A 20,413-nucleotide genomic window follows, 5' to 3' on the forward strand; every position below is an offset into this window, starting at 1 on the left:
TGAGGTTGAGGCAGTTGAGCTGCTTTCACCAAACATTACAGACAACTGCTCAACTGGGCTCGCTGATCCCAGCTACATAAAGAAGGGCACAATAAACGTGTACAAGGATATATTCTATCAAAATGAGTGTTGTGTCTGCTGACCGCCACCAGGGGCCAGCGAATGCCTCAGAGCTTGACTCTGGAAGAACAATGGGGCCTAGGCTCCTGGTCTCTCCACTGGGGGACCAATAGGATCGTGGCGGGAGATTTAAACCCACCAACGGGACCTGGGGGTGTATCCCCAGGTATGTATATAGTTGGCCAGTCGGCCGTTTGTCTTTGTCTTTGTTGCGTAGCAGTAATGCGTGCAGGATATCATGCGTGCCTCAGCGGGTCTTCCATGCAGCTAACCCACTACACAATAATGAGAAACCATGTAATTTTATTCACAATAAATGGGTGATATTTCCCCCACAAGAACACTAATTCCTGCCTAAATTCTGTCTTGCCTTATCAGAACTCTGGCTCTTATCTTCCCCAGTCTGTCTCAGCCTGCCATTTAAAGCTTGTATGAAAGATCCCCCCGCCCCGCCTACTACACATTGGTCTTTCATTTCTTTCACTTCAGCTGAACCGTTTTTTATCACTCTGGGACTGATCTCTTGCCCTTGGCATTTAAAATGTTTTATAATAGTTCAACACATTACAGCTGCTCAGGCTTACAAACAGGATAGTCATTTACAAACACATGCTATGTGGATTTGTAAGGCATGCTTACGGGGAGAATTTAAATAGAAAAGGCCAAATAGGTTTTACTGTACACTGTAACTAAACCATCACAATCTATTGTATTTCTGTCCTGAACAGTGAGTACATAGCTGCTGCTGAATCAACTTCTACTACTCTTACTTCATTACCACATAAATATAATACATCATTTTCTTCCTAAAATGGCATCGTAGAGTTTTCCAGTTTTCTTTATTTCGATCTCCTTGAAACCAGCTGCTGCAAGGAGTGTGCTGTATTCTGTGGAGGTCCGTTCTTTTCCTTCAGTCTGAACAAGCATATTGAGGGAGTAGAGCTGGCTTTCAAGGGGCCCACTTTTGTCTTCGTTCAGGAGCGTTTCAACCAGTAACACCCCACCACCTAGTTGGGACACACAATGCATAAAGCCAGAATTTTAAAATTGAGTCCAGTGTTGCAGTTGTTAAAGTACTAGACAAAGTCTAGAGAACCTGGTTCAAATCTCTATTCAGTGTAATATGTAACATGTATTATTCGGATATACTCTGTATTCAATATACCAATAAAAATTAATTAGAAAAAAAAATCTCTATTCAGCCATGAAGCTCATCAACCAGTCACAGCCCAACTGACTGTTGTGAGGATAAAATGGAGGTGGACAGAACTGTGTATGCTAATGTGTGTGAGCTCCTTGAAGGAAATGCATGATAGAAATGTGACAGGAAGTTTACTTATTTATCTAAGAGGCCTGTAACATGTGTAGTGGGATGAATATCTTTGCTCCAGTGGGATGAATACCCTATGACATGCATTTTCTGTGGCTCAGTGGCAGACACTTCATGTGCAAAAGGCCCCAGGTTCAGTTGCTGATCTCCATTTTAAGGCTCTCCATGGCAAAGACCTGTCTCAACTTGAGACACTGGAGAGCTGCTGCCAATCAGAGCAAATAGTACCATACTAAATGGACCAATGGTCGGTCTGACTATAAGGCAACTTGATATCCTTCAAGTCTTCAGGGTTAAAAAATTGTCATATGGAATGGGGACCACATAGGGTTGCCAAGTCCATCTTCCACCCCTAGCGGGGGACTTTGGGGGCGTTCCTGGAGGGAGCAAGGCACCCCCGACATGATGACATCACATTGGGGACATCCGCCCCCCCCCCCGCCCGCGTGCCTGATCTCCAGAAACGGCAGTTCCCTGCACTTAAAGGAGCCGGTGTTTTCCCTTTAAGAGCAGGAGCCGGCGTTTCCCCTTTAGGAGCAGCTGCGTTTCCCCTTTAAATGCACGAAGCTGGCATTTCCCTGCAAGCCTGATCTCAAGCGGAGATTGGGCTTGGGAGGAAACACAGGCTTGGGAGGAAACATGGGTTCCACACACTTAAAGGGAGAGAGAGAAGTGGCTGTGGGTGTTGGGGGTGGGGCTTCCCCCACTGGCCATCTGGCCGGTGGCGGGTAGAACCCCCCCAAAATGGGGGACCCCTGGCAAACCAGGGGGTTTGGCAACCCTAGGACCACATCTGTGACAAATGGAAGCCCAAAATCCCCTTGGGCACGCAGAACTAGTTTCAAGGCACTTTGGATGTTGAACATTTTTACTCAGTCCCTATGATTCCAAGAAAGTCAGGCAATCCATTAATGTTCCAATGCTGGAAAGAAGTTTAAACATTAAACAGTGTCAAAAGGAATGGTGAAAAAGCAAGAAATCTGGTTCATGGTGGAAATCTTCAGCAAAAGGCAAATCAAACCAATTTGAGTGAGTTGATTCTCCCCCCCCCACTCCCACCATAAAAGATTATGGGTTGGAGACAACCAGCTTTTATTCTAGAGAAAAGAGAGGAGAGGATTCCTTTTGACCACCAAAGAGCCTATGCTGGGGATCGTGGGGCCTGCTGGAGTAAGGAGGGGAATTAGGTAAGAGATAGTGAAAAAGCTGGCTGGATCCAGCCCCATGACCCTGTAGTCTCTTGCATGATCTCAGCTGAGTGTAGGACCAGATGCAAAGCCATCAATGCTGACTGTTTACAAGCACCCTGGGAAGTTAGTATATCACCACGTGCAAGGGACAGGTGCTCATCACTGCTGTTTTAGTATTTTGAAACCCTGCCTCATAAAGGTTTCTTCTTAGGGACAGTCTGTGCGGGGAAAACTATCAGCGGCTTCTAGCACTGGATTTGGTTAAGTAGCCACTAAACTGCCAGAAATAATCTGCACAAAACAATGGTGTTAGTTTTGACCCATAAAACCCAATACGACTTGGGACTCAGCTATCTGAAGGACTGTCTTCTCCCATGTGTTTCTGATCGGGAATTAAGAGGCCCTCCTGACTGTCCCATCAATCAAAGAGGATTGTTTGGTGGGTACACAAGAGAGGGAATCTTCAGTGGCAGCTCCATGATTATGAAACAACATGCCCAGTAGCGATGCCAATCCCCCCCATTGGGGTGAGGGCCCCACTCCCAGGCCCCGCCTCTCTGCTGCTGATCAGCTGGCTGGTAGGGGGGACTTACTGCCAAAAAAAGGGGGGAGTCTCACCCCACATTTTAGCAATGTCCTTGATGTGACTTCAATGTGACCCAGAAGTGACTTAGGCACGTCGGGGCAATTCTACCATAGAGTTTTTGCTCCAAAACCAGAGCGTCGCCCCAATGTCCCCGACATACCTATGTCATTTCTGGGTCATGTTGGAAGTCTTGTCAGGGACGCAGCTGAAACATTGGGTGAGACTCCCTGCTCTGGTTAAGCCCACTCCCCATCCCCCAGCAGCTGCCCAGAAGGACCTGACAACCCTACTGGTCAGGGAGGTGTGCCTGGACAGAACACTTTTGATCAGTAGGAAACAGTTGTTGATGGTTTTATTTGAAACCTCATTTGGTTGAGTTTACTAGCAGTCCTCGACTGTGATTTTAAATTTTAGATTTTATGTATTTTATTTTATGTATGTTATCTATACTGTAAGCTAGCTTGAGCTCTATAAGGAATAATAAATGTTTTAAATAAATAAATAAAATTTAAACCATGATTTGGAAGTACTGGAATAATTTTCTTTAATAATTATAGCTGTCGGTCTTTTTAAACATATGCCCTTGCATACTACAGACATAGAAATTAGAAATCACTTATATAAATAACTCTTTAGGTTAATTCTCATCACTACTGAACAGGCATTGGGGGTAGGAAGGAAATCTTTAATTTTCTTATCTGGTTACACCAGGGGTGTCGAACTCATTTGTTAAAAGGGCCGGATTTGACATAAATTGGACTTTGTAGGGGCAGGCCAGGCCATGTTTGTCATAAAATGTAATGCCAGGTAGCAGAAATATAGACTTTATAAAGGACACATGCACAATTAAAGATATTATAGCAGCTATTGCATTGGAGCCCCACATTAGGAGGGTGCGTGTGTTAAAACTAATATTTCTCTGCAAAACTCAAGTTCTTTGAGTTTGCTGAACTCTATATTTTAACCGTAGTTAGTGCCAAACCTTTCCCCTCCCCTTAAAATATAAACTACAAATATAAATGGTCTGAGCCAAGGACCCAGGGGAAGAACATGAAATGGCTGAGCATTGCAAACTCCTCCTCCCCCTTTCCAGCTCTACTCAGAGTGGCAGTGGCTCTCCAGGGTCTCGGGGTTTTTTTACAGGGTGGGTTGAGATGATAATTTTGGGTATCCTCTTCAGCACTTGTTGTGCCATCATTCCTTTGGAGCTCTACATTAGGAGGGTGTGTGTTAAAACTAATATTTTTCTGAAAAACTGGAATCCCTTGAGTTTGCAGAACTCTACATTTTAATCCTGGCTGGTACCAACCACCACCACCACCCCGCACCCTTAAAACCCCTAAATTGGAAAGGTGGGGGAATAGTGGAATTTTGCAAACTTTTTTTTTCAAATAAAAAAGCACAAGAATCACAGCAGGACCCCCCAGCTCATACCTGTGAGGAGGACTACGGAGGCCCAGATCAGTGGCTGGGAGGTTTGGCAGCCCTGCCTTGTGCTTCCTGCTCTCAGAGGCAGCCCCACCTTCTGCTCTTTTTACTCTAAGGCAGCTCGAGCTCAGAACAGCAAGGATGGGCAGGGGAGGGAGAGAGAAGACAGCCCCACTCCCGGGCCGGATTAAAGGCCTGGGCAGGCCCACGGGCCGTAGGTTTGAGTTACACATTACATTCAAGGACAAGGCAGGACCTAACTTTGTCAATTCTGCCACTCCCCTGGAAACCAGTGAATGCTTGAGTGGAATCTAGAAAAGCAGGAACCTGGTGGAATAAAGCAGGAACTGTTTTCTCTGTTTGCCCATTGTTTGTCTCCTCTGCTTATCTTACTTCTTCTCCAGTGGTTAATCAGTCCTGCTGTAATTCAGCTCAGCCTCCGGGGACAACTGACTGCTGAAGACGAGATAAGGAAAGAGAAGTCCCCTCTCCTCCGCTCCTGTTTCCTTATGTCTTTTCCTACTTTTCAGGAAGTTGAGTTAGTCGGGCATTTACTGATAGCATACAAATACCTACCCATTTTGCAAGCTTTCTGCACTTTTGCGAGAAGCTGCACACATTTCTCATCTGTCCAGTCATGGAGGATCCTCGCTAAAATATACAGGTCTGCCTCAGGAATTGAGTCTTTAAAAAAATCTCCTGTCCCAAAAAAAGGAGGGGAGAGATTTCTGATTAAAGGAAACAAGAAAGTATAAAATGAAACCAAACTAGCTAAGAACAAAGAGATTCACTGGTTTTGCTTTCTTAATACCACAGTTGTAATGTATTAGAATGATTACATGAATCACCTCATTAGACTCCCATGTTAAGCTTCGAGCCAAGCCAGGGCTCCTCTGACCGAACTTCCTATTGGTCGCTTTGTAACAGCGACCAATCAGAACAGTACTATTCCCTGGGAGGGAAAGATTCCTATTGGTCCTTAACTGAGCAATCTCATTGGTTGTTATTTGTAAATAGGCGTGGCTACATTAGCCCGGTTATGTTTAAAAGGAGCATAGCTCCCACAGTTTGTTGTTCTGGTTTCTTACTGAGTTGAGTGCTTGTTCGTTACTTCCAATAAAGCTGAATCACTAGCTGAATCACTCTAAGAGTCCTTTGTTAGCGCGATCTAACAACAGTCATTAAAACTGCCATTTCTAAGCCACAAGTATTCAGTTTGCCAGGCACTAGAATGTGTGAAGAAAGGAACGGTTACTTTTCACAAAAAGAAAGCCACGAGTTCTTTCCGTTGTAGGCTATACATGGACTGCCTTTCTTGTGATTAATTTTTAGCAGAAAGATTCAAACATTATGCATTTCATGTTCTGTTTACTCTTAAACTCCCAAGATGGGGCCTGAAGAAGACACAAACATGCAATAGGAAGAACTGCATATACAAAGGCATGTTGTACCAGCTGCTTCCCATGCCAAAGAGTCAAGCCATGTCTGCGGGCTTGTTTCTTAAGCAGTGAAAATGGTCTGCTGCGATAGGTGGGCATGCATGCTCCTTCTTTTGATTCAGGGGGTAATGAGGAACATGACCTGGCACAGGTAATTGCCATCAGAAGTGGATATACTTTTTCTACAGTCTTGACTTTAACAAATATTTAAGACTTCAAGGAAGTGTATCAAAGGAGATGTGTCCTGGGACTGTAATGATAGGCCTGGCATTCCAATTCCAGGACACTCCTCTTACTCCAAGGGGATATCACTCCACCATTGGGCCTGTCATTCCACTCCCAGAACACAACTGCTACCCTGAGGGGCTGTCATTCCACTCTAGGGCCTGTTATTCCAGTCCCAGAAGACTGATGCTACCCCCAGGGGCTGTCATTCCACTCCGAAGCCTGTCATTCCATTCCCAGAACACTTCTGTTACTCCTAGGGTCTGTCATTCTTACCCCTGTGAACTTAAAAATGAGAAACGCCATGACTACAAGGCAGGAATTACAATGCAAGCTCTTAGTTGAAAAAGCTGCTGACTGTGCATTGCCCAGTCATATTCAGTGATTATAAATTTAATAAACAGATAAATTTAAAATAAAAATTTTTGAGGACTGGTACATAGTGATGAGTAAAAGCAGCCATGCAGGAATCAAACCAACAATGCCCTGATTTACACGGCAGGAATTTACCCACTGAGCTAAACACAAGGTCTTATGTTTTACTGCTGAGTGTGCCTCCTACAGCTTGAAGTAAATCCTCCCCCCCCCGGTGAACTTAAACATGTCCCATAAAGCGGGGGGGGGGTGTCAAGAAAATAAATGGTTTGAAAGTGGATAGATAAGTTTTGGAAGATAAGATTTGATGGCTGGTACATAGCTATGAGGAAATAGAGCCAAGCGGGAATAAAATTAGAAACGCCATTTCTGGATTTAAACATTTTGAGATAAATACAAGCTCTTACCGCACCAGTAGTGAACTTAAAAATGTTCAGTTGGTCTGTAAAGCTGGTCAAGAAATAAAAGGTTCAAAACAAGGTAAAAAATTTTAAAAATTTTGGGGGGCTAGCTAGTAAAAAGAGAAAAGAGTACTGTTGGAATCGAACCACGAGTTACCGCCTAGTTTTTTGTGCGCACCCTGTTAGAATTATTTAAGAATTAGCGGAGCAATGGCTCAAAAATGTCTGCATTAGGTTGACAGCACAACCAAACCAGAAAGGATGGGTCAGAGCAGCAAAGAACAGCATTCATTTAAACCAGTGCAGAGTGGCTATGACAATGGAGTCACTACCAGAGGGCAGGAAACATATGCAGACACTGATTTTTATACTGGTGCACTGCCAGCATGAAACCAGATGCAAATGGAGACAGTTTGTTGGGGGATGGGAGCGAAAATGTCAGGAAACCAGCAAGAAACACACATGTGGATTCGACCTAAGAGAGCAATGCTAAGCATGTGTATTTGTATGCAACCTCCATCTTATTCAGGGGGGCTTACTTCTAGGAAAGTGTTGTTAGGATTGCACCCCAAGTTTACCTTCATGAAAATTGATCCGGCTTTCCTCTGAAGACACAAAATGCTTCTTTGCTGTTTGTACCACTTTAGGTAGGTCAAAAATGGTGACTGTACAATTTGGATACAATGACACACACTCCTGAGCCAAGGCACCAGCCCCACCTTTTCAGAGAAAAGTACAAATTAAATTCAGACCTTCAAACATCATACTGCAGGGCACTATATGCTGCTATGAAGCTCCTTTGGGATTTTGATGAACCAATTAGCATCAGCAGAGAATGCGTGAAGAACTTGTGTTTTTTTATGTGACCAATGTAACGTCCCATGGGGCACTCACACAGCAAAACAGGCCACTACCAAGCATTTGTCAAACTGATGCAAGGGAGATAAACTTCTTTGAATATTTCACCAGAAATATGAATGTCCCAGTCTACCAGGAAAATGTCAACTTGACACATTAGAGCAGTAGTACCCAACTTTGTTGAAGTTGTGGGTACGTCTTAGATTTTTAGAATGTGTATTGAGTGTGACCATGAAACACCTGCTTGGAGTGGGATGTATAGCAAACACAGCATGAACACCATGAGAGCAGAGCACCAGTCACAAAATGTTGGGAAGTTCTAACCCAAGGATCTTCCTGTGCGGGAGACAAAGATTTCTGAATGTATGCTTTCTGAAGACACAAAGATGATTTCCCCCTAGGGTCTTCTGAAGCACCTCCTGCTCCAAAGAAGAAAGGGAAAGCCATGATAAGCTCTTTGCTTGGGGGAAGAGATTATTTAGGGAAGGAGGAAGTGGGCACCAGAGACACACGGTCAACATGTTGGGGGATCACTGCTTTAGAGCGAGCAGTAATGGATCTATATAATCTGCATCTACTCCATAAGAGTATCACATCCCGAAGTTTTGATAGATGAGATATTAAGGACTAAAGAACTGGGATAGCATAGGGGGGAGGGGGAGGGAGGAGGGGAAAAACTACTATGTAAAAGCATGGTTAAAGGATAATATGTAAAATTTGTGTAAAACAATTAAAAATAAATATTTATAAAAAAAAAAGATGAGATATTAAGTGCCTTGCCTAAAGGTTATAGTCAATAGGTACACTTCTGGAACCACACCCAGCCCCAAATTCTGCTCTTTTTGCTATATTTATAACACAATTGTATTTATTCAATATGTTGATCTAAAAAAAAAACCTTGATAAAAAACAGAACTGAAGTATGTATTGTTACAATTATGTCCAATGAAATAGTACATTTTTACAGTTAGATTCTATGACACACGGATAAGGAGCTTCTGCATGGCCAGGAAAATACTTAAATTGCACTCTTGATGGGGCAGGGTGAGGAACCTGAGGGTGTGGAGTTGAGTTCACAGCAAATCTCTCCTTATCTAAGAAATGAAGGTAACTGAAAATTCGGAAGGAACTTACCTCCAAGGTCATAAATCATAGTGAATGGAGCAAGATCAAATGCTGCTATCACATCTTTGCCGCAAATGCTCCAAATTGCGTTCAAGCCAGACATGAATTTTATCATTTCTTCCTCTGATCTAAACATTCCAAGTTATATTTGCAATAAGTTTATGGCATACATCCACAAGGTCTAACGTTAGGTAAAGACACAGAGCATTCAGCTTCTCTGCCATTTCCTTATCATCCTTTAGTAATTCTTTTACTCCTTGGTCATCCAAGAGTCCCACTGCCTCCCTGGCTGGTTTCCTGCTACTAATGTATTTGAAGAAGTTTTTATTATTGGTCTTTATGTTTTTTGTAATATGTTCCTCATAGCCCCTTTTTGCCTGTTTTATCACTGACTTGCATTTTATTTGCCAAAGCCTGTGCTCCCTTTATTAACTTCACTCAGACTAGTCTTCCATCGCTTAAAGGAATCCTTCTTACCTTTTAGTTCTTCCATTACTTTGTTTGTTAACCGTGTAGGCCTTTTTAAATACCTTTTTGTACCTTTTCTAACCTGTGGTATGCATTTTATGTGAGCTTCTAGGATTGTAGTTTTAAATAGTCTCCAAGATTCCTGAAGGGATTTTACCTGCCTTACCTTTCCTTTCAGTCTCCAAGATTCCTGAAGGGATTTTACCTGCCTTACCTTTCCCTTCAGTTTCTTCTTCACAAGTGCCCTCTTTGAGAGAAGTCACTCCTTCTAAAGTTAAATGAGGTTGTGTTGGTCTTTGGGGGCAACTCCCTATTTACATAAATGTTAAACTTAATAGCATTAGGGTCACTGTTCCCAACCAGTGCTATCACATTTATATCTCTCACTAGGTATAGTCAATGGCAAGAACCTAAATATAAGAACAATATGGTTACTTAATTTTATTGAATTGGAAGTCCTGGTTCCAGTCAGATCAGAGAGATGTTATATTAGTTGACTAAACTTTTTTGACACTTTTTTTTTTTTACATTCAGCTTATATCCCGCTCGAACCCCTCCCACGGGGTCTCTGAGCAGCTTACATAGTTTATTATCCTTAACTATGGGCACATACATCATTGGGGCGGGACTGCCTACCAGCAACCAATGGGATTCAGTTGGTATTTCCTCGGCTTGTCTCGGCTTGCAAATGTAAAACCACAACATCATTAGTGTCAGCTCTGTCATAGATTACTGAAAGTCCTCTAAACCATTACAGGAATGACCATGTCAAAGTGGAAATGTATCATTCTGAGGGGGGAAAAATGAAGTAATTTTTTTGGAAGAGGGGAGGAAAGTAGATGCATGGCAGGGCCAGAAATGAATGCGAGATTCGTCTTATGTCATCTGCAAAATGCTGTTTTCCTGTGTGTCATCTTTGCTAGTGGTGGTTTCTTACCTTTAAAATTCTTTAAAATGTGAGCAGTCACATAGGAGTCTAATGCTATGAGAACATACAGACATAAGGCAATCCACGTGCAAGGGATTTCTTGCAGTCGCAGTTCCTTTTTGAGGGCTTCAGAGAGGTTTTATGGGAAGTCAAATGTGGGAAAGATCCACCACCGTCAGCACTTGCCTCTCACATAACCATAAAGCCCAATCCACCACCTTGTGACACAGCAGCCTTACCTGTAAAGTGCTTCAAAGATATCATTAGATGAAACACCAAATGCTCTCTCAGATTGGTTTTTTCCTTCCCTTAAATTAAAAAAATATATATTTTGACAGATATCTGCCAGCTTAACCTTCCTTTTTTTAAAAAAAATGTTACTTTTAATTACATTTTACATTATAGCGCATTAATAGTACATTTTCCCCAAATAAATCACCACTGTTACATTTTTAAAGAAAATAATGATATAAATAAAAGAAAACATATGTATATAAAATTTTTAAACATCTAAATAATACAAACTACATCAAGCCTTTTAGACTTTTTGCTTTTTCTTCTTCACATAAAACAGCACAAATGTAAATATAATTTAACTTCATTTCTGTTAACCAGGAAAAGGTTTCCAACATTCATCAAAGCATGGGTTTCTGTAATTTCTCAGCCTCACCAATTCTGTTAACTTAGACAATTTGCCATGACTTATTAATCCTGTCTTTAAAATTTAAATATCTTTTTCTTTCCCATGATCTTACTATAATAATTTTTGCTGTAATGACTATCTGTTGGCTTCTATATGTTAGTGGAATACTACTTGGGAAGAGCCTTAACAATATACATTTTGGATCTTTTGAAAGCTCAGTTTTTGTTATATATTTTCCCATCTCTCTTACTATATCTTCCATTACATTACATTACAATACCAGTCTAACTTTTCAAGTGCCAATTATTTATATTTCCTTCTCAGAATAATCTTACATTAGATGTAACAGCTAAACAGTTTGGTATCAGCCCCCATTACAGGAGCAACAGGAGAGAGTCACACTCTCTCAGCCTAACCTACCTCACAGGGCTGTTGTGAGGATAAAATGGAGGAGAATTATTTAAACTGCTTTGGGTCTCCTCTGGGGAAAAGGGTGAGGTATAAATGAAGAAAATAAAATAAAAAGAGACAGTGTTGCCTAAGAGTTTCCATGAGTACAATGCATATACAGACTTTTCTGGAGCCGCGCCCCCCCCCCCCGCCTGAGATATTTGTGGTAACATCTGTCTATATTTCATGTGAAATGAACTATTTTTCATTATTGAACATATTGTAGGTTGGTTTTTGTGTGTGTTGTTGTTGGTTTTTTTGCTGTCAAGTCACAGCTGATTTACGGTGACCCTCCCATCCAAATACCAGCCAGGGCTGACCCTTCTTAGCTTCCAAGATCTGACAAAACAGGGAGAGCCTGGACTACCCAGGCCAGGGATGCTTTCAGATATTAATACACACTTATTCTTCATAATGTTTAGCAATGACAGTGTCAATCCAATCAATTAAGTATTTAATGGGGAACAGAGGGGTTGCCATTAATTCCCTCTTCTACTTACCCATATCCATCAAAATCTGATATACACAGTTACTGGTTTTTTAGTGGGGCTCCATGTATGCATGACTTTAATCCTCTTAAGCATGGAAAATATTTATATAATAAACTTTAAAAACTAAAATAAGTAGACTATATTGATCAACATCTAAAGGTTATCAGGTGCTGCATCAACAGAAAACAGTTGTTACAGCTCTTCATCAAAGGTTTCACCCTGTTTTAAAAGTGCAGTCCTAAGCAGAGTTGTGTGTGTGTGTGTGTTAACTGATGTCAAGTTGCCTCCTTTTTATGGTGACCCTATAAATTAATGACCTTCGAAAATGTCCTGTGGTGAGTTACACCCAACCATTTCCACAGTAGTGATGGATTTAGAAGGGACCATTTCTGCAGTAGTGAAATTCCCCGGATTTCCCCGGACAGTTTTAAAATAACTGTCCATTATGCGATGTTTTCCACAGTAGATTTTTCCTCACCAGGCGCAAAAGTTGTTTCCTTCTTACCCCATGTTTTTGGAATCCCCAGTTTTAGCGAGTTCCAAAAATTACAAAGTAAGAAGGAGAAAACTTTGGGTTTGCACCTGGTGAGGATTAACCTACTGTGGAAAATTTCACATAATGTGCATTTTTAAAAACATCAATGTGGGGAATTTCACTACCGCAAATATGGTCCCTTCTAAATCCATTGACACTTGGCTTAGGAGGGTGTAACTCCAATTTGGATGGTAGTTAGGCCCTAATAAATAACGTGGACATGCTGTGTGCTTTATATGCCTCATGTGAAATGAGGCATATACTTATCTGGGGTCTAAGTAACCCCAATATATTTGAAAAGTTCTTTTTAAAACGGCAATTGCTTATTTTATTGTATCTCATCATTTAACCAGGTTGTTTTTAGAGCAACGGTGGCATAGTAGTCAGGTTCTGAATCCCCCCCTTTGAAGTGAATGCATTTCCTCACTCTGCCAGGGGAGCTCACTGGGTGCCCTTGGGCAAGTCCCTCCTGTTCAGCATAACATACCTCAAATGGTGGTTTTTGAGAATAAAATGAAGGCAGGGAGAATGGTGTTGTATGCTGCTTTGGGCCCTTATGCGTGGTATAACTAACTAACTAAAGAAATACATTCATTTCAGATGAGGCTTTTTCAAAATAACTTTCAAGAAGGATTATGTCTGATTGCCTTATTCCCCTCGTTGATAGTTACTTTAACAGTAAAGAAGCAATCACACTATAAAAGAGACTAGAACCATATTGTTTTTCACATTTTTTTTCTTCCAACACAAGAAGCAGAACCAACGGGCAACATCAAACATCCCCCTGAGATCTGCTCTGCGAATAGTGTTGTTATGACTATATATCCCCCTTGGGACCATCAGATAGGCACAACCTAATAAAGTGGTTTTCGTCATCCCTGCAGTAATTTTGTGCTTTGAAATACTGGCAAAGGACAAGATGTGAAACATTAAACAGGCAGAAGCATTAGTATAGCAACAACATTGTGATCACACACAAAGCATAAGCATATCAGTATACTTCTCTTCAGAGTCAACAGCTTCATTTTCCCTGATTTGCCTCATAACACCATTCTTTATGAAAGAAGTGCAGCAGTTCGTTATAAGGCGCACTTCATGACATTTCTGTTGGCATCATAAACACCCTTCACCTCACTCCTTACCTTACAGCATCTGTTAAGTAGTGCCAGCACGGATAGATGGTTTTGGAGTAGTACATCAAATTATAATACTGAGACTTTGGACTTGATTTTGTGAGGCAGAGATGGGATATTTCTGTGTTTCCATAAAACACTAAACAGGAAAGAAGTAGAATCAATATACTGTGTGACAACGTCTGTTCAACATCTATGACTCCTTGCTTCATGCTTTTTTTTTTTAAAGTACCCGAGTACTTTTATTATTTTTTCATTATATACTACAGACATACATACAAAACAACACCCAACTACCCCCAACAACATATAACATATAACAAGAGACTTTTATCACTTCTTCTGCTTATTAAATTTCTAAATTCATTATTTATTTTACTAAGCTTATCTTTTCTGTGTTCTCAAATTACTATATTTATTTATCAGTTGCGTTTACATTATACCAATCATAGAATATCTTCCAAGTTTTTTGAAAAGTCCATTCTGTGCCGGCTCTCATCTCAAGTGTCAGTTTGTCATTTTCCGACATTTCAAATAGTTTGTTCACGTACTCTTGTTTCATTGGTATTTCCATTATTTTCCAATATTTGCTGTCGACATATGAACTATCAAATACCTATCTGCTTTATCAAAGTATTTCGGAAATATATTCAATAACAGTATCTCTGGAGTAAACGGGATATTAGTTCTTATTATTTTTTCCATTATCTCATTAATCCATCTCCAATACCTCTTTGTAACATCACATAGCCACCACGTGTGATAAAAAGAGCCAATCTTATTTTTACATTTCCAGCATTTATCAGAGCAGTTAACATTTTGTTTAGCTAATCTATCTGGTGTAATATACCATCTATAAAACATCTTATACATGTTCTCTTTATATGACACAGCATTAGTTAATTTTATATTCTTCATCCAAATCTGCTCCCACTCTTCTAAATTAATATTGTGGCCTATATTCTGGGCCCATACAATCATATCTCTCTTAATCACTCAGCCATTTCATGTTTTAACCTGGGTCCTAGACTCTGAGCATGAGATTTCTGTGGTGAATGTCAATAAATCAAAAGTAGGTTTGCATCTTACAGAGCTAATGTTTTAAGCATGTTTTTGTTTTAAGTAAAACAAAATCTTTGTGTTTGTGTCCTTTCAGGAAAGCATTCCATCCTAACAGTAAATCATGGCCCTCAATTTTTAAAAGTCTCTTATCTTCTAAAGTAATCCATTCTTTAATCCATACTAATGCTGCAGCTCTATAATACAGTAACCAAATCAGTACGCCAAACCCCTCTCTTTCTTTTACATCATGTAGCATTTTCAATCTTATTCATGCCCTTTTCCCTTGCCATATAAACTTGGATGTCATCTGGTCTAAATCTTTAAACAAGTTTTGATTTTGTAATACCGGAATACTTTGAAATAAAAACATCCATCTAGGTAAAATGTTCATTTTTATTGTAGCGATTCTTCCCATCATGGAAAGTTGCAGATTTTTCCATTTGTCTTAAGTCTTTTTTTAGTTTTTTGTAGCAGTGCTCTATAGTTGTCTTTATAGAGTGTACTGCATTTGTTTGTAACCGTAATTCCTAGATATTTAGGGGTTTTTTACAATCTGACATCTTGTGATGTCTTGTAACTTTTCTTTTTGTTTGTCGTCCAAGTTCTTAGTTATAATTTTAGTTTTTTCTACATTTATTTTGAAGCCCGCCACTGCTCCATACTCTTCAATCTTATCCATCAAAGCTCCCGCTGCTTCTATTGGGTTTTCAAGTATTAATGCCACATCATCTGGAAAAGCTAGTATTTTAAAGTGTTCTTTCTTTACTTGAAGTCCAGTTATTTTACTCTCTCTTCTGATGGCTTCATTCATAACTTCCAGTACCATAATAAACAAAAGTGGGGATAAAGGACATCCTTGCCTCGTACCTTTCTGGATCTCAAAATTATTTGAAAATTCTCCATTGACCATAACTTTCACTTTTTGTTCACTATATATTGCTTGAATCATAGTAATAAAGCTTTCTCCTGCATCTAACATGTGAAACATCTCCAACATAAAAGTCCAGTTAACATTGTCAAATGCTTTCTCCGCATCCTTGGTTCATTCTTATGCTTTCTGATCACATTGGGTTATGAGGGAAAGCAAATCCATACTGAATCTCTTTAAAAATAGGGATTATTCAGGCAACTTCAACACATGCAGAATCCACCATAAGATGCCTGATGGAACCATGACCAAAGAACAAGGAGAATGAAGAAAGGAAGATATATTGTACTCACTTGAATTTACTATAAATAATTTTTATATATTGCAAATCCTATGTTAGATGGGTCCTTTATGCAGACATTGGAGTGACAATGTTCCAGAATCAGGAGGTCCACTGAACAACTCACTTGTGCAGAACATTTTACCCATTTATCCAAACATGAGATTCACTTATAAGTGTCATGATACACCTGAAAAATCTAATGAGGCCTACATCTCCATGACAGAGTGAAATGCTCTCATCTTTAATAGTGAAAGGTATGAACTACATAGTCAAGTAGAACCTAAAAGATATACTCCATGATCCAGAGGGCCATGTGCCAAGATCCTTACAGACAGCCCCTCCCAACAATAGTCCTCTTACATTCAAATTTATCTTTTTAAAGTTAGCAATTTAAAAGAATTTTGAGGCAGCACAAAAAAATTCTACTGGGGGGGGGGAACAAAAGCAGAACACTAGGGCATGTGTCCTTGAACACATACTCTTCCATGCACCCAAATGGTTTTTTTGTACCCAGGATGGAAACAAATGCTTTTTAGAGAGCTAGAAGTGGGTTGGAAGAGGCATCATTTCCCACCATGTACATACACATACAAACTGGCAAACATGTTATTCAGGTTTGAGAATAGGGATGGGCATGAACTGGGAATATGCGGTGCATTTCAGTTAATGGTCTGTGGCACGTTCAGTACATGAGCCACAAACCATCACAAACTTTTAAGAGCTAAATGGTTTGGTTCATGAGGTTCTTGATGGAGTAGAATGGTCAGGGACCTACTTACCTAAGGGACCGCCTTTCCCCACATGTTCCCCAGAGAGCATTAAGATCGGGGTCCCAAAATTGTTTGACCCTCCCAGGCCCTAAAGAAGCCAGGCTGGCCGTGATGAGGGCCAAGGCCTTTTCTGTGATGGCCCCTTACTGGTGGAATGAGCTTCTGGATTACATTAGGGTCCTGCGGGACCTTTTATAGTTCTGCAGGGCGGGTAAAATGGAGCTCTTCCAGCAGGCTTTCGATTAGGGTGCCGCCTTTCAATACTGTGGCCCTGGCCCCAACATTAGTACCAACTTAATAACCAACAGCCTGACAAGAATCTGATGGTGGTAGTTGACTATCTGGATGTAGAGAGAATGCCGCCATCATTTATTAATACCTATGTTCCTAGCACCTATGATTTTATATGTTATAAAGGTAAAGGTTCCCTTGCTCGAAAGCCAGTTGAATCCGACTCTAGGGTTGCGGTGCTCATCTCCGTTTCAAAGCCGAAGAGCCAGCACTGTCCGAAGATGTTTCCGTGGTCATGTGGCCGGCATGACTAAACCCCAAGGCGCACGGAACGCTGTTACCTTCCCACCGAAGTGGTACCTATTTATCTACTTGCCATTTCTTGCTTTCGAACTGCTAGGATGGCAGGAGCTGGAACTAGAGATGGGAGCTCACTCCATCATGCGGCACCCGGGTCTCGAACTGCTGAACTACTGACCTTCCACAGCCTGCAGTTCAGCGTCTTAACAACTTGAGCCACCACAGCTCCTTTTATATGTTGTGGTTTTACTTAAATCTGTGTTTTAATATATTTCACTGATATTTTTATATATCATACCTTGAGCATACCTTGGTGGGGAGGGTGGGATACAAATTAAACAAATAAAATAAAAATAAAAAATGTCCCCCTGGCATGTTAGAGACACCAAACTCACAAGGAATCTCTGGCTGACTCTCCTCTACCTGGCTTCCAAATCTGGTGAGGATTGGATTTACAGTGTCTGAGTCAGAGGTCATTTCGGGGGGGAACGCGGGGGAACACAGTTCCCCCGGGTGAGGTACGGAGGGCAGGGCACATGACGAAGCCCCGCCCCCTGCTTCCGGCCACCCCGCTTCCGGCCCTCATTCAGCCAGGAGGAGGCAGGAGAAGAGGGAGGGTAAGTTGCTTCCTCCCTGCCTCTCCCCACCCCTGCCTGCCTGGGCCCAGGGAGGGCCTTCGCGGGGCTTCCTTGCACTCCCGCCGGCCTTGCAGGTCCACCGCCGGGCCCCTCATGGGGCTCAGCAGTGGAGCTGCAAGGCCGGTGCCGGCAGCCGGGACCGTTGGGGGCGGGGTGTGTGGCCTTATGACACACTTCCAGTGATGTCAGGGGGTGTGGCATATGCTAATGAGTTATGCTAATGAGTTCCCCTAGCTCTTTTTCTACGAAATGACCCCTGGTCTGAGTTATGCCCCCCCCCAAAGAAGGTGCCCCATCCTCCATTGTTTCCAATGGAGGGGGGAACAGCAAAAAAGCAAGGGCAATAGAAGCCCAGCAAAACAGAATCAAAGTCCCAGAGAATCTCTGCAGTAGAAACTGAAGGTAGGGGGGCATTTTTGCAAGCCCAGCAGAATCACTGTCCAAGCAAGGGGTGGGTAAGTTGCAAGTTCAGCAGAACCAGTGTAATGTGCTAGTTCCTAGCAGAACCCAGTGCCAATGTGGCAATTCCAGCTCAATCACAACCAAAGCAAGAGGGGGCATTTTTGCAAGCCTAGCAGAACCAGTACAATGTATAGAATTGCCCAGCAGTACCAGTGCAATCACAGAGTGCTCAGCAGAACCCAGTACCACTGGCATTGCAAGCTTAGAAGGACTGATCTCAAAGTACAGAGTCACAAATCCAAGCAAGAGGGGTGGGATTTTGCAAGCTCTGTGCAAGAAAATAGGAAGAGAACACAAAGGAACCTGGCGGGGGGGGGGCCTCTTTGACATGACTAGTTTGAAACTGACGAAGAGTTTTGCCAAGGCTGGATGACTCTGCTTCTTCTGTTGCTTTGAAGTTTGGTAAACATTTTGTTTGAGTGGAGACTGTCTGGAAATGTATCCATTCACCAACTGGCAGGAACCTCCATGAACTGCTTGAAAGTTCGTGGAAAGTTCATGCCAGTTGACCTGCCAGAAACTTCAGTTTGCAAACCATGAACCAGCCAAAATTTGTCATGAATGCGCCACTTCGTGCCCTTCCTATTTCAGAAAAAATACAGAAACCTCTAAAACTTGCTTACCAAAAGGTAACAGCAGGATGAATGTATGTACCAAGGACGGCAATCCTTCTTCCATACTACCTTCAATTTTTTGAAGAAACTACCAGATATCGCCCACTTCAGCTTGCATGCTGAGACCAAGATAGAAAGTGGTTGGTGGCTTCCGGTCTGGCTTCTGTGAATGGCGGTCACAACTCTGGGAAGCTCCCGGAGGTGATTCGCCCACGTGCGGCCAAGGGGGGGAATCCGCACAAGCGGAGACCCTAAGGAGCCTCAGTGAGAGGCTCCGATCCGGGGCGCTCAGCGGATGTGCCTCTTTCCCAGCCCGAAGGTCAGAAATTGAGGCTCGCCCCATGCCCCTTGCCGCAGCAGTGTCCCATACGGGGACTAGCAGAGCCGCCGGACGTCACCGAGTGATGAAGCGGAAAAGCGTTTGAACAGAAGATATTCGGCTAAAACTGTGAGTTGCCGGTCGGAAACGGGAAAAAAGGAGTGAAGCGCATCCCCCCCCAGTGAAAAAGCGCAGGGAAGGAGGGGGAAAGTCCCCCCGACTAAACAGAGACTGATTTAACAGAGAGAAGAGGGGGGGAGTGAAATTCTAAAAGAGTGGTGTTACCTTTTAGTGAATTGTTAAGAGAGGCAGGAAGATCCATCCGCTAGCTGCGCGGCACGAACTTTTAAAAAGTAAACAATAAAATAAAGATGTCGGGGCAGAAAAAGTTTCAGGAGAAGCCGGCAAAGAAGCTGGGAGGAACTTCCGGTGGTGGCTCCTGCCCCTTGGAGCCGGCTGTCACTCAACAGGAGAGTGAGCTTTTGCGCCCTCTGCTGGAGCAAATGCAAAAAATAAATCAAACGTTGACAAGCATGGAAAGTGTTCTCAGTAACCAGCAGATCCAGTTGAATGATACAGCTAAGAAAATTGAAGAAATCGCGCAGAAATGTCTGGTCTCAGCAGAAGATACTCAAAAGGTCAAGAAGAAGGTGGATAAAATGGGAAAGCATCAAGAAATGCAAGATAAAAAGTTATTGATGCTTCAAATGGAAAAATCAAATTTGACTCTCCGATTTCAAGGCATAAAAGAATTGGAAAAAGAGGATCTCCGAAGTATTTTAGCGGAAGCTTTGGCACCACTCACCGGCTGGGAAGCGGATAAAATAAGCGAGGAAATGGATCTGGTCTACAGAGCCTATTCCAACTTTACAAAGATGAATAATTTGCCGGCAGAAGTGGTGGTCAAGTTTACAAAACAGAGAATTCGGGATCAAATATTGAGAGCGTCTTCGTCAACGCCTATGAAGATTGGAGAGCAGACGGTCAGAATTTTGAAAGATGTTCCATTTGAAATTCGAATGAAGAGGAAGGCATATAAAGGACTGACCTTATTCTTGCAAAACCACCAAAATAGTTATTG

At 42.0% G+C, this 20,413-nt stretch overlaps 1 protein-coding gene across 1 annotated transcript in view; it reads right to left on the reverse strand.

Annotated features, from left to right (window-relative positions):
• Window positions 1-915: 915 nt before the first annotated feature.
• ASMT (acetylserotonin O-methyltransferase) overlaps window positions 916-20,413 on the reverse strand; it is a 21,167-nt gene continuing 1,669 nt past the window's right edge. The window contains exons 3-8 of the mRNA XM_015423075.1: window positions 13,735-13,864; window positions 10,713-10,781; window positions 9,087-9,205; window positions 7,673-7,813; window positions 5,231-5,353; window positions 916-1,127 (exon numbers count right to left, since the gene is read on the reverse strand). Of these exons, the coding sequence (XP_015278561.1) occupies window positions 916-1,127; window positions 5,231-5,353; window positions 7,673-7,813; window positions 9,087-9,205; window positions 10,713-10,781; window positions 13,735-13,864 (794 nt within the window). The remainder of the gene's footprint in view (window positions 1,128-5,230; window positions 5,354-7,672; window positions 7,814-9,086; window positions 9,206-10,712; window positions 10,782-13,734; window positions 13,865-20,413) is intronic.

The sequence above is a fragment of the Gekko japonicus genome, unplaced genomic scaffold, assembly GCF_001447785.1.
Source record: "Gekko japonicus isolate JY-2015 unplaced genomic scaffold, Gekko_japonicus_V1.1 scaffold334, whole genome shotgun sequence".
Classification (NCBI taxonomy): domain Eukaryota; kingdom Metazoa; phylum Chordata; class Lepidosauria; order Squamata; family Gekkonidae; genus Gekko; species Gekko japonicus.